Here is a 13,305-nt window from a genome sequence, read left to right as displayed (position 1 = left end):
TCAAAAACAAAACCACTCCCTCCCTGCAGAGCCTCCGAGCTTTGTGAAGAAAATGGACCCAAGTATCACGTGGAAGCAAGGAATAGCTGCTCGCTTGCATTGCACCATCAAAGGTTCCCCGGAGCTCCGCATCCACTGGTTCTGGAATGATCGAGAGCTGGGCTCTGGAGACAAACACAAAATGTCTTTCGCGAACGGCACAGCCACTTTGGAGATCATGAACCTTCTTGTCACCGACAGTGGTCGCTACACCTGCGAGGTGTCAAATGATGCCGGCAGCGAAAGCTGCAGCGCAGCCGTGGCTGTCAAAGGTTCGTCTGAGACGTCTTGCAGCGTGGCTTTCCTCGCCAATGTTTTCCCGTGACGTACAGTGCCACGTAACCCATCTGTTACGCAGCACATGTTCCAGACCTAGCAGCGAGGGGTGTCACTCTATCTTAATCCTAAAATAGCCATGGACAGGCGAGCCGAAATCCGCACGGATGTGACGCTGCGTAGCTACTTTAACACACACACAGAGCAGCAGCAACTCCTTACAAACAGAGCTTGCGTCAATACGCAGTCACAGTCACAACTACCGCTCGACTGTTTTGGTGTCATTGGGCGGAATCTTTCTCTCCTTGCTGTTAGCGCTCCGAGGGGGAACTCTGTATACTCATGCGCTTGCCTTCTTCTGGTAACAGAGCCACCGTCCATTAAGAAAGCGCTGCAGACAGTGGAGGCAGTGAAGGGCGCCAGCGCTCTGCTGGAGTGTGAAGTCGCGGGAAGCCCTCCCTTTGAGATCACTTGGTCCAAAAACAAGAAGACCATCAGTAGTGACCACAAGTACAAGGTCATCTCCCAAGAGCCCATGTTGAGGCTGGAGATCCAGCCCTTTGAAAGTACAGATATGGGAGAATATCAGTGTGTCATATCCAACAATGTGGGGAAAGTCACCACCAAGGGCGTAGCCAAACTTAAAGGTTGGTCGGTAAAACATTAACATTGCTCCCTGGCCGCTAGCTTAGCTCTCGTGGCTTTGATCTCTCCGTAGAGCCACCGACCTTCGCAAAGAGGGTGGAAAGCGTCACGGCGGTGTTGGGAAACGCAGTCAAGCTCCAGGGAACCGTGAAGGGTTCGGCTCCCGTCACGGTCAAGTGGATGAAGGACTCTGAAATACTGAGGGACGACGATCCAAACATCACTATGACGTTTGAGAACAATGTGGCCATCTTGTCCATAGCCGTGGTGGCCACCGGCCACGCCGGCAAATACCTGTGCCATGCCGAGAACGAAGCTGGGCAACAGAAATGTGAAGCTGCCCTCACGGTCCATGGTCAGATGACATCCTCCTCCGTGCAGCCTCCTTTGTTCTTCGCAATTGCCAATGCTAAAAGTCTCTCCAATCTTGTCTCAGAACCCGCTCAAATTGTAGAACCGGCAGAGTCCATCAGCGTGACAGCAGGCGATTCGGCCACGCTGGAGTGCACCGTCTCGGGAAGCCCAGACCTCAAAGTCAAATGGTTCCGAGACGACAAGGAGATGATCAGTGGGCGCAAGTACAAAATGAGCCAGAAGGACAACGTGGTCTCCATGAAGATCCTCAAAGCAGAAAAAGCCGATACGTCAGTGTACAAGATGGAGGTCACCAATAAAGTCGGGAAAGACCAGTGCACGTGCTCGGTGACAGTTCTAGGTGCGCTTTGCCGTAACCTCTTAGTATGTGTGATTGACTCTGACGGAGAGCTGATCAAATCCAACGTGAAGCCCTCGGTCGAGTCGCTTTTTGCTTGCTTTCCCAACGACTAATACACCCCATACCTCCCTCCCCTTTGATATGCAGACCGTATAATGCCTCCAGCCTTCACCAAGTTCCTAAAACGGGTCGACGGTAACATTGGCAGCGACATCTCACTGGAGTGTAAGGTGTCTGGGTCCCAACCCATCACCATCGCTTGGTTCAAAGATGAACAGGAAATTGAGTCCGGAGCCAAATTCCTGTCGGACTTCAAGGAGAGTTCTGCCTCGCTAACCGTCAGTCAGCTGGAAAAAGCTGACTCCGGAGTCTATAAATGCAGAGCCACCAATCCAGCCGGCGAGAAAGAAACCAGCGGCATACTTTATGTCAAAGGTGCGATTGCATCTTGCACCGCCGCCGCCGCCGCCGTTTTATTGACTGGATGTAAATGTAAAGTGCATGTTTCCTTCTCGCTCGCGGCCTCCAGAGCCGCCGCTATTCACAGTGACACCCGAGGACCGGGATGTTATCCCTGGAACTACCGTGTGCCTTCAGACCGCTTTTACTGGAACCCCTCCGCTGTCTGTCAAGTGGTTCAGAGAAGATCGGGAAATGATCAGCGGAGGCTCTTGTTTCATCAAGAAAGAAGCCTCCGTGAGCACTCTGGAGCTTTCCTCCGTCAAACCCGGCGACTCCGCCAAATATACGTGCCAGGTGTCCAATGACGCCGGCAAGGTGGACTGCACCGCGGTGGTTTTCGTCAAAGGTGCCCGTCTTCATACGCGCGAATGAGCCCATTTGACCCTAACCCGATTCCTAAACCTCACTCACCTCTTCTCTCAGAACCTCCCGTCTTTGTGATGAAGCCCGAGGCCACCGCGCTGGTGGTCAGCGGCAACTCGGTCAAGTTGCAGTGCAAAGTGACGGGCACTCCTGTCATAGGCTTCAGGTGGCTGAAGGATGGCATGGAGATGAGCCACAGTCCCAAGTACACATTGACCTCGGTAGATTCGGTGGCCTCTCTGGAGATAGTCGAGTGCACTGTTGATGACAGTGGAAATTACGTGTGCATGGCTACCAGTGAGGCTGGCAGCGACTCTTGCAGTAGCACAGTCACAGTCAAAGGTTTGTCCACTTTGCAGTCAAACTGTACCTCCCGTGCCGGACCCATGTTTAGAGTGTCGCAGGAGTAAGCCAACATCGCTGCTGGCGATGTGTATTCTTCCCTTCAATTTTCTATGTTGACTGTGTTCCTTTAGAGCCCCCGGCGTTTGCTCGTTTCATGGAATCCAAAGATGCGGTGAAGGGGTCTGAGATGATGCTGGAGGCCCAATTGTCCGGTTCGGCCCCATTCGCGGTGTCCTTTTACAAAAACACAAAGCTGGTGAGGAACGATAAGAAACACAGGATCACGGTGAAGGAGGACCTGGTGGCCCTTCAGGTGCTGGCTTTGGAAGAGGGAGACGTGGGCTTGTACCAGTGTAGAGTGGAGAACGAAGTGGGGAAGGCCACTTGCGAATGTCGAGTCACTCTCAAAGGTCAGTTCAGATGATCCCGCATCATCTTTGTATTCGGGACCTAGGCTCTAGTCTAGACCGTTGCCGCCGTTGTACTGTCACCCAACTCTTCTGAATAGCTTTGCTGCTTCTCGCTTGGTGTTCCAATGGCTTTCTGCTGCTGGAGAATTGTTCCAAATGGTCTAACACAAGGCACGATGATGAATTCTGTTGTAGAGCCTCCTTCGTTTGTCCAAAAGCTGGAGAGCGTGAGTGCCTTGGTAGGAAGCGAGGTGTCCTTGCGATGCACCCTGAAGGGCTCGGAGCCCATGACCGTCACCTGGTTCAAAGACAACTACGAGCTGAAAGAGGCCGAAAACATTCAGATTTTGTACAAGGACCGGACGGCCCTGCTGCACATCACCAGGATTGACAGCAAGCATGGCGGCAAATTCTCGTGCCATGCTCAGAATCAGGCGGGGAGCCAGACCTGCTCTGCGGTTCTGACCGTAAAAGGTCAGTAGTCTTCCAGATTCAAACTCAGCAGTTCACTCTCCTCCGACCGGGTTAGCTCGACCACATACGGACGGCAGTGTCAAATTGCAGTTTGACATGTATGGCATGTATTTCAGATACGTATATTCAGTTGCCAGCAAGCATGAGAGTTGAGTAGTAAGGTGTGTTTGCAAGCCCTCACAGTCCATTCGTTCAACAACTGAATTCAGCTCGTCTTCGTGGCAACGTGGAGGCTCGCGCTCAATGGAGCTTTTCTTCTGCTCCGACGTTGTGATGCGTATGGGTCCGGAGAAACTTTGCTGACTTTTGTCCTTCACGTCTTAGAACCGGCTAAGGTCACCGAGGAGGCCAAGTCCATCAGTGTGACTCACGGAGACCTGGCCACCTTGGCGGCCAGGTTCTCGGGCACCAAGCCCCTTAAGGTGCGCTGGCTAAAGGCCGGCAATGAACTGGTCTCCGGCCAGCGGTACAAAGTACAAAGCACGGACTCCGGCTCTGTGCTAAAAATCAATAAAACCGATAAAAGTGACGACGGGGACTACACCTTTGAGGTTTCAAACGATGTAGGGAGCAGTTCTTGCAAGGCGAAGCTCACCATTTTGGGTCAGTAGACAACATTTGTCGCAGATCTGTTAGCACCGGGTTCCGTCTCGACGCGCGCGCTATTCCTAACCTCTTTGTTTTTCCCACGTCAGATCAAATCATTGCGCCGACATTCACGAGGAAGCTGAAGCAAATCGAAGGTATCAAAGGCTCCTTCGCGCATCTCGAATGCGTCGTCTCTGGCTCACTGCCCCTCAGCATCCAGTGGTACAAAGACGAAAAGCAGATCCAGACGGACGACAAACACAAGTGCACCTTCTTTGAGAATGTCGCTTTCCTGGAAATCTCCAACCTGGACAGCAAAGATAGCGGAAGCTATGCCTGCATCGCTAAGAACAAGGCGGGAAGCGCTCAGTGCTCGGGCACCTTGTTTGTCAAAGGTTTGAATCGCTCTCTCTCTCGTCCCGGTCGGGTGAAGCACGGCGCCGAGCTCGCTCGCAATCTTTTGATCTCTTTTTCCAGAGCCTCCCTGCATTATTGAACCACCAGAATCAATGAACGTTCTGCCTGGGTCAAAGGTCCATTTCAGCGCTTTGGTCTCAGGCACGCCGCCGCTGACCACAAAATGGTTTAAGAACCAGAAAGAGATCTTGTCCAGCTCCGACTGCCTGGTAACAAAGGACAACACCTCCACTTCTTTGGAGCTCTTCTTTGCCAAAACCTCAGACTCCGGCGACTACGTCTGCGAGGTTCACAACGATGTCGGCACCGTCTCCTGCCAAGCCACACTCTTCGTCAAAGGTTCCTCTCCAGACCTACTTTCCGTTCCATCCAACCATCTGTTCCATTGTTTGTTTTAATCGAAACAAAAGAGAAACAGCCAAACCTGGCTCCAAAGGAAAGACAACACAGGGCTCAGCAGGACTTTTGCTGTGGCACAATGAATTGCTTATGTTCAAATGAGTTTAAAAATATTGTTCACAAGGCTGAGCAGCTGATAGAGCTGATAGGCACGTGTGAGATTCGCGGGGTTCAAACGCAAACTCTAGTCTTGCTTTTGAGGTCTTTCTGATTGCCACGTGTGTGCTTGCTTCCCCCCCACAGAACCGCCGAAATTCACGCGTACGCCAGCGCGCTTGTCTGTGATCCGACCGGGTCAGAGTCAAGTCTTTGAGTGCCAAGTGAGCGGCACTCCCGAGATAGACATCTACTGGTTCAGGGAGGGTTCCGAGATCAGCTCCGACAGTCGCCACAAGATGACCTTTGTCAACTCCTTGGCCACCCTGGAGTTGTGCGGAACCGACGTCAAAGACAGCGGGACCTATTTCTGCGAAGCTCGCAATGAAGCGGGAAGCGAGAGCTGCAGTATGGAACTGCAGGTCAAAGGTCAGTCCAGTCACCTGTCCAAGTGGCTGTCTTAGGGTTCCAAATTCCGGGAGAATGACCCCTGTCGTTTCTCCACGTTAGAGCCGCCCGTGTTTGTACGAGAGCTGATGCCCGCTAGCGTTGTGACAGGCAGCGGCGCCTGGCTAAACTGTCAACTGGCCGGCACCGCCCCCTTTGACATCACGTGGCACAAAGACGGCAAGGAGCTGAAGGCCAGCGCTAAACACGGCCTCTCCCTGCTCAATGACACGGTGGGCCTGGAGGTGAACAGATGTGACACGGGCGATGTTGGCGAATACCAGTGTACCGTAGCCAACGAGGTGGGAAGCTGTAGTTGTAAGGCCGTACTGAGCCTCAAAGGTCGGTGCCGTCGGCTTTGAAATGTTCTCAGGCTCGAGGCCGCCGCCAGAATTAACGGCCAATTTTCTCAAACAGAACCGCCGACATTTACAAAGAGAATGGAAAACGCCACCTGTGTTCTGGGTAAGAAGGTGGTCTTTGAGTGCTCAGTGGGCGGCTCCCCAACCATTTCTGTACAATGGCAAAAGGACGGCAACTGGATTTTGGAAGATCCAAACATGGAGAGAACGTTTGAGAACCATTTGGCCACACTCAGGATCCTTGCCTGTGAAGCAGGTCACAGCGGCTCTTACACTTGCCAGGCCATGAATGACGCCGGCCAGGATAAGTGTGTGGCCACCCTGGCGGTCCAAGGTATTCCCTCTTCATGAACCTCTCCCTTTCAAGGCAGGTCTTATGCCCGACCTGCTGTAATCTTGTGCCTTTAATGGCTTGGCTTGCAGAACCTCCTCAGATCTCCGAGAAACCCCAGGTGGTGAGGGTGACGGCCGGAGACCCGGTCAGCCTGGACTGTAAGGTAACGGGCTCGCCAGAGCTCAAAGTGCGTTGGCTGAAAGAGGGCAAGGAGCTGCAGTCCATCCGGCAGCACAAGCTGAGCTTTGAGAACAACATCAGCAGCCTGAAGATTCAGTCAGCGCAGAGAGAGGACGAGGGCGACTATGTCTTTGAAGCGTCCAACCACATCAGTAGCTGCAGTTGCACTGTCCAAGTGGTTGTCTCAGGTCGGTGTAACGAGCATGGGTGCTGAGGAGCTAACCCTAACCCTAACCCTGACATCTGGACCGCATCTTGACTTTGTGTTTGTCCTCCTGGTCGCAGAACAAGTCATCCCGCCGAGCTTCATTCAACCCCTCAGAGACATGCAGGAGATTTTGGGCTCTTTTGTTCAGATGGTTTGCAAGATATCCGGGTCCATTCCCATCTCTGTAGAATGGCAGAAAGACGGCAGAAAGATCTCCAGCGGGGTTAAGCACAAGCTGATTCAGCAAGACAACTCTGTGTGCGTGGAGATTGAGCACTTAGAGATTTCAGACGCAGGTTCTTACTCCTGCAAACTCAGCAACTCCGCGGGAAGCTGCCAGTGCACCGGAAGCCTGAGAGTCAAAGGTTAAACCGTGTTTTGGCTTGCTGACTTGATCCTCGACTTGAGGAGCTGCTTTTATATGCCGCTCCGTTTCACTGTCTGTAGAACCGCCCACCTTTGTCACCATGCCAGAATCCCAGGCCACCGTACCCAATGCCACGGTGCGTTTCAAAGGGACTTTCAAGGGGACACCACCCTTCAGTATCAAGTGGTTTAAGGATGATTTGGAGCTGATGACAGGGCCCGCATGTCTCATGGGGCTGGAGGGGCTCTCCTGTTTCCTGGAGCTCTACTCTGTGGGTGTCACCCAGAGCGGCGTCTACTCATGCCAAGTCAGCAACGATGCCGGCTCCGTGCGATCCAGCGCCGACTTGACGGTCAAAGGTTGGACAATTGTCTCTCATCGCTATGTTTAGTGGGGTTTGGTCGGCGTTAGCATTGCTTCGTTGTCATGTGGGTATTTCTTCTGTTATTCTTCTGTCTGGCTGTGGTCGGCCACCTCACACGTCACGTTAAGCTGCTTTCTTGGTCTCGCTAAGGAAGAGCTCCCCGCACTTGTCACTGTGCCGTGCTGCGTCATCAATATGGCTAATTTGACTTCTAGGGAGCTCGTTTGTCTGAAGGTGCCGCTAAGTCTGAAGTGTGGCGCGCAACCAAGACGAGTCCAATTGCCTCCACTCGATTTTCATGGTTATCCATGAACTGGATGACTCAGAGTCAACTCGGAGGTTACGCCGGCTAATGCTAATGTTTTGACCTTTCCAGAACCACCCGAGTTTGTGCTGAAACTCCCAGCCAGTAAGTGTGTGAAGCGGGGCGAGCCACTCCGCCTGGAGTGCAGGGTCACCGGTACCGGACCCATCAAGGTGACCTGGTACAAACAGGACACCAAGCTGATGGACGGCGGCAACTTCAGCATGTCGTTTGTTGGCTCAGTGGCCACCCTGGAGCTGCACACGTCTGCCTTCGACGATGACGGCGTTTACACGTGCGAAGCTTTTAGCGACGCCGGCAGTGTCAGCTGTAGCACCACGCTTACTGTAAAAGGTCGGTTTTTTTTCACTGACTTCCTGTGAGTGATCACAAACCTTAAAGCTGTCTAAGCTTTTTGAGTTTCAGCTTTAAGGCTCTACGCCACCTGCAGGTCTCGTATGCCTTTGCAATGAATGATGTGCTGGTGTTCCCGTAGACCCGCCATCATTCATTCGAGTACCTGAACCGGTAGAAGGGCTGAAAGGGAAGGATGTGAGTCTGTACTTCGAGATGAGCGGCACAGCCCCCTTCCAGACTGCCTGGTTCAAGGAGGGCAAGCCTCTGATGGAGAGCAGAAAGTACAAGATGTTGAGTGAGGGCAGCTCGGCCACGCTGCACATCATGGAGATTGAACCGGCTGACGCCGGGTGCTACGAGTGCAAGGCATCAAACCCTGTAGGCAGCGACACCGGCCAGGCGTCAGTTAAACTCAGAGGTCAGTGGACTTCAAAGCATCGCGTGCGGAACCTAGATTCCTTCTCGCCGCTGACTGGTATCTCGGTCTCCTCCAGAGCCTCCGTCCTTCGTGGAGAAACTGTCCAATGCGACGGTGGTTCTGGGACAAGAGGTGAGCCTCGTGGCCACCGTCAGAGGCTCTGAACCAATCGCCGTGTCCTGGCTTCTGGGCAAGGACCACATTCTCCGGGACGGTGACAACAGAAAAATCCGCTTTGAGAACCAGCGAGCGTCTCTCAAAATTTTTGCGGCTGATGCGGCTGCAGCGGGCCGGTACACGTGCCAGCTGTGCAATGACGCTGGGAGTACAGAGTGCTTTGCAAACTTGACTGTTTTAGGTTGGCAACCCAATAATTCTCTCTTTCTCTTCTAGTGTTTCTTCCTTCCTTCCTACCCCAAGCGGGCGCGGTTTTAAACATCTGCGTATGTCACTTCCAGAACCTGCCAAGATCGTGGATAAGCCTGACGCTCTGAGCGTGACAGCCGGCGACATCGCTGCCCTGGAAGTCAAAGTGTGCGGCACCCCAGAGCTGGTGCCCAAGTGGTTCAAGGATGGAATGGAGCTGGCCTCCGGCAGGAAGTACAACATTTCCTTTTCCCGCATGATCTCCAGCCTGAACGTGCTGGCAGCGGAGAAACTGGATTCCGGAGAGTACACCTTTCAAATTACCAACGAGGTCGGGAAGGACCTGAGCAAAATTAATCTCACGGTCTTAGGTTGGTGGCACTTTTCTCTTTCGAGTGTTTTGGGTTTTATTTGCCAACGGACCCCTGTGTTTATATTGCCTTGTGTGGCCCTCTATGACCTTTCGCAAGGAATGTCGCGTCACTATATGCCCTTGCCGCTGTCTGGGGCGTTTTCATTGCATGACTGAAGGAAGTCCGGTCTCTCGAGACCTTTGTTGCTTTCTTTGATGTGACATGGCAACTGCCTGTGCCTTTGAGGTTTGATTTTGCGCAAGACATTTTTGCATCCACCCGTGTTGTCGTTTTCATATTTTGAGACGAAGCGGTGCACGTGTCCGAATCAGAATCAGCTTTATTGGCCAGGTTTGTGCATGCCAAGCAAGGAATTTGACTCCGGTTGATCTCAGCCTCTGTGCAACATTGACGTGACTAACAACATTCGGGTGACTAACGACATGTCGCTTCCATCTGACGTTTCAGCTCGCGTTGCATGGAGAGTTGTTTGTATATCCGCTACCTAGTTCCGGGCCTTCTTTTTGACTCTTGCAACAAATGGAGAGACAAAGCATTACATTTGGGTATTCCACCTTTGTGCCATCTTTCCGCCCCTGACAGACAAAATCATCCCGCCTTCTTTCACGAGAAAACTCAAGGACTGTAACACGATGGTGGGCCAAACCGTCGAGATGGAGTGTAAGGTGTCGGGTTCGACCCCTTTCACCATTTCCTGGTACCGAGATGACGAGGAGCTTCACAGTGGGCCCGCCTACGGCATCTCCTTCGGCGACAACAACTGCACCCTGAGGCTACCGAGCCTCAAGCTGTCCGACTCGGGACGATACAGGTGCAAGGCGATCAATGAAGCGGGATCCAGTGAAACCAGTGCCACCTTGGACGTCAAAGGTAAGCAGAGTCTTTGAGAGGTTTCGCTAGTGCAATGCCTGATGCTAGTGTCGCAAGAGCTTTGTGGCCAGTATCGAGAAAACACGCATCTAATGTACCTTTAGTTGCAGCCGGCAAGAAAATAAGCAAGAAACTGAAGTTACAAGGGGGCTCTCATAATTTTTGTCCATGACTCCGCAAGTGGAATGGCTATATTGTAGCAATCGTGACTTGCTTTGTTATTCCTAATTTAGGATTTTGTGACAAAACCACAAAAAAACAGAGCAATAATTCCTTCGCTGTGATTTGTTCCTGTTCACAGAGCCGCCGTCTTTCGCGGTTCCGCCACAGCCGGTCGAGGCGACGCTGGGCTCGGACGTTATCTTCTCGGCCATCGTAAAGGGCAGCGTCCCCCTCTGGGTGAAGTGGTTCAGGGGTGCCAAGGAGCTGGAGGTCGGGCGGGACTGCGACTTCTCGCTGAAGGACAACCAGGTCCTCATGCAGCTCTCCCGGGTGAATAGGAGTCACGCCGGAGAGTACACGTGCCAGGTCATCAACGACGTGGGCAAGGACAGCTGCCCCGTCAACCTGCTGCTCAAAGGTTAGGGCCCGTCTGTCTATTTTGGTTCACCTTACATCTGATCGTGGGTCACCGGGTTGTGACTGACACCCACCATCCGCCGACGTGTTTCTTCCAGAGCCAGCTTTGTTCGTGAAGAAGCTGAAGGATGTGTCTGTGGAGAAAGGTAAACCTCTGAGGCTGGAGTGTACATACTCAGGGACGCCCGAGATCTCGGTGAGCTGGTTCAAGGAGGAGCAACCGGTGTTTGCGTCGTACAAATACAACCTGAGCACTACGGAGAGCGCCTGCATCCTGGAATGTCTGAGCACAGACGACAAGGATGCCGCCGGAAAGTACACCTGCCGCGTGGCCAACGATGCCGGCAAAGATGAATGCGAGGCCACCGTCACCGTCCTGGGTGTGTGCACGAATTCTCAAATTTTTATTGTCCAGACAGTTTTCCCGGAGAAAACCCACCCGTACCCTGGGACTCCAGAGCCTCCAAATTGGAGGATCCACAGTACAGGCACAAGGGTCTTGACTTTGTCGCCACCTTTGTCTCCTTCCTGCAGAGCCGCCGTACTTCCTGGAGCCCCTGGAGTCCATGGAGGTCACGTCCGGCGACCCCGTCTGCCTCAAATGTCACGTGGCGGGCACCCCCGAGATCAAAGTGTCCTGGTTTAAGGGCGATGGCAAAGTGCGCTCCAGCGCCGCCTGCAGACTGGAGTACAGCAAAGGCGTGGCCTGCCTCAAACTCAGCAAAGCCACCAAGGCCGACATGGGCGAGTACACCTGCAAGGCCGAGAGCAAGATCGGGATGGCCGCCTCCACGTGTCGCCTCAGCGTGCAAGGTCAGGACTGATGCTCCTCAAACAAATACCACCAATCAGAAAGGGCCATCTCTGTGATTTAGTACTTCTCAGAAGTTACATCAATACTTTTCAAATACTACAACGGGTGTGTCTTTGCTGACTGATGCTCCTCTTCCTTCCTCAGAGGCTAAGACTCTGCCGAGCTTCCCCAAGAAGATCGTGAGCCTCCAGCAAACCTTGGGATCTATGGTCTGTTTCGAGTGCCGCGTGGCCGGCTCATCCCCTCTGGACGTTGCTTGGCTGAAGGATGGCGAGCCGGTGCGGGACGAGGATGACTTTACGGTGCTCTACCACGACAACACAGCCACGCTTACCATTAACCGCAGCCAGATGAGGCACGCCGGGGAATACGCCTGCGTGGCCACCAACAGTGTTGGCTCCGCATCGTGCAGAGCTAAGCTCACCCTACAAGGTCAGTGCCAGGAAATATCTTAAAAGAACAAACAAAAAAAAACAAGTACCAGTTCAAATCCTCTCTCCGCAGAGCCGCGGTATCCACCAGTCTTTGACAGGAAGTTGTCGGCGACGCAGGCTGTGATGGTGGGTGATGGCGTAGAGCTGGAGTGTCACCTGACTGGCTCGACACCCATGAAGGTGACCTGGTCTAAGGACCACAAGGACATCCGGAGTGGCGGGAACTACAGGATCCGCTTGGAGGATAACACCGCCCAGCTCATTATCCTCAAGACCGACAAAGCAGACACGGGAAGATACTCCTGCCATGCTGCCAACGATGTCGGGAAGGACTTCTGCTTCTGTGATGTCACAGTCAAAGGTGTTTGTCATTGTGTGATGTCTCCCTGGTCTTTGTATCCCCAAACCCCTTGTCCTTGTGTTTCTGGTCCCAGCCCACCTTCATCTTCCCATCACATTGTTTTGTTTTTTTATCCCATTCTCCGAGTATTGCTATTGAAGCCCCCTGATCTTCATGTCCAACCCACGCTTGTCTTTATGTCTATCAGCCACTTTGTCGTTCAGTCCTGCTCCCCTTGTCTGTATGTCTCATAATCTGGTAATTTTGTCCCTCAGAGCTGTTTGTGTCTACCCCCCTTGGTTTTTGCGTCACATCCCTCAGGTCTTTGTGTCAATCCCTGGGTTTCCCCCCCCCCCTGATCTTTGCAGTCCCTCTTGTCCTGGCCCCCCGGCCGTTGTATCTTGATTCAGTTGTCTTTGCATCTCGTCCCCCTGGGCTTGCTGTTCTATTCCACATCCCTGGTCTTTTTTCTTACCTCCATAGTCTTTGTATTCTTCTGCTGTAGTCTGTGCACGGTCCTAAACTTTGTGCCATGCCATCTTGGACTTTGCATTCTGCACCCCTGGTCTTTGTGGCTCACCCCTCTGGTCTCATTTTGTCTCATCTCATCCCTCTGGTTTTAATCTCCACGGGTGTTCTTGTCTTATCCCTAGAGCGTAAGAACCCTCCAATATTCACCAAAAAGCCATCTGAGGAATTGGAGGACACTGAGGGTCGCCTGGTCAAGATGGAGGCCCGGGTGTCTGGATCCCAGCCCATGTCTGTCCTTTGGCTTAAGGACGGCGCCGGCATCTCAGACTCTGACGATTACGACTTGAGCTTTAAGAGCAACGTGGCTGTGCTATGCATCAAGAAGAGCCGACGTGAGCACAGCGGAAAATATAGCTGCCAAGCGACCAATGAGGCAGGAAAGGCGGAGTGTGGCGTCACCCTTAAAATCTCAGGTCAGTTAGCCCTC

The 13,305-nt window shown here is 53.0% G+C and overlaps 1 protein-coding gene across 1 annotated transcript in view; it reads left to right on the top strand.

The window, feature by feature from the left end:
* The window catches only part of ttn.2 (titin, tandem duplicate 2), a 164,034-nt gene that overhangs the window by 38,590 nt on the left and 112,139 nt on the right, over positions 1–13,305 (top strand). Inside the window, exons 45-73 of the mRNA XM_088382789.1 lie at positions 30–311; positions 684–962; positions 1,034–1,315; positions 1,397–1,675; positions 1,823–2,110; positions 2,205–2,483; positions 2,561–2,842; positions 2,977–3,255; positions 3,451–3,729; positions 4,054–4,332; positions 4,425–4,712; positions 4,795–5,073; positions 5,377–5,658; positions 5,740–6,018; positions 6,094–6,372; positions 6,462–6,740; positions 6,838–7,125; positions 7,208–7,486; positions 7,868–8,149; positions 8,292–8,570; positions 8,647–8,928; positions 9,029–9,307; positions 9,893–10,180; positions 10,482–10,760; positions 10,858–11,139; positions 11,294–11,572; positions 11,718–12,005; positions 12,078–12,368; positions 13,001–13,291. Of these exons, the coding sequence (XP_088238915.1) occupies positions 30–311; positions 684–962; positions 1,034–1,315; positions 1,397–1,675; positions 1,823–2,110; positions 2,205–2,483; positions 2,561–2,842; positions 2,977–3,255; positions 3,451–3,729; positions 4,054–4,332; positions 4,425–4,712; positions 4,795–5,073; positions 5,377–5,658; positions 5,740–6,018; positions 6,094–6,372; positions 6,462–6,740; positions 6,838–7,125; positions 7,208–7,486; positions 7,868–8,149; positions 8,292–8,570; positions 8,647–8,928; positions 9,029–9,307; positions 9,893–10,180; positions 10,482–10,760; positions 10,858–11,139; positions 11,294–11,572; positions 11,718–12,005; positions 12,078–12,368; positions 13,001–13,291 (8,181 nt within the window). The remainder of the gene's footprint in view (positions 1–29; positions 312–683; positions 963–1,033; positions 1,316–1,396; positions 1,676–1,822; positions 2,111–2,204; positions 2,484–2,560; positions 2,843–2,976; positions 3,256–3,450; positions 3,730–4,053; positions 4,333–4,424; positions 4,713–4,794; positions 5,074–5,376; positions 5,659–5,739; positions 6,019–6,093; positions 6,373–6,461; positions 6,741–6,837; positions 7,126–7,207; positions 7,487–7,867; positions 8,150–8,291; positions 8,571–8,646; positions 8,929–9,028; positions 9,308–9,892; positions 10,181–10,481; positions 10,761–10,857; positions 11,140–11,293; positions 11,573–11,717; positions 12,006–12,077; positions 12,369–13,000; positions 13,292–13,305) is intronic.

This window comes from Syngnathus floridae, chromosome 8 (assembly GCF_059516105.1).
Source record: "Syngnathus floridae isolate MCC-2025c chromosome 8, RoL_Sflo_1.0, whole genome shotgun sequence".
Taxonomy (NCBI): domain Eukaryota; kingdom Metazoa; phylum Chordata; class Actinopteri; order Syngnathiformes; family Syngnathidae; genus Syngnathus; species Syngnathus floridae.
This window is presented reverse-complemented; position numbering and strand designations above follow the sequence as displayed.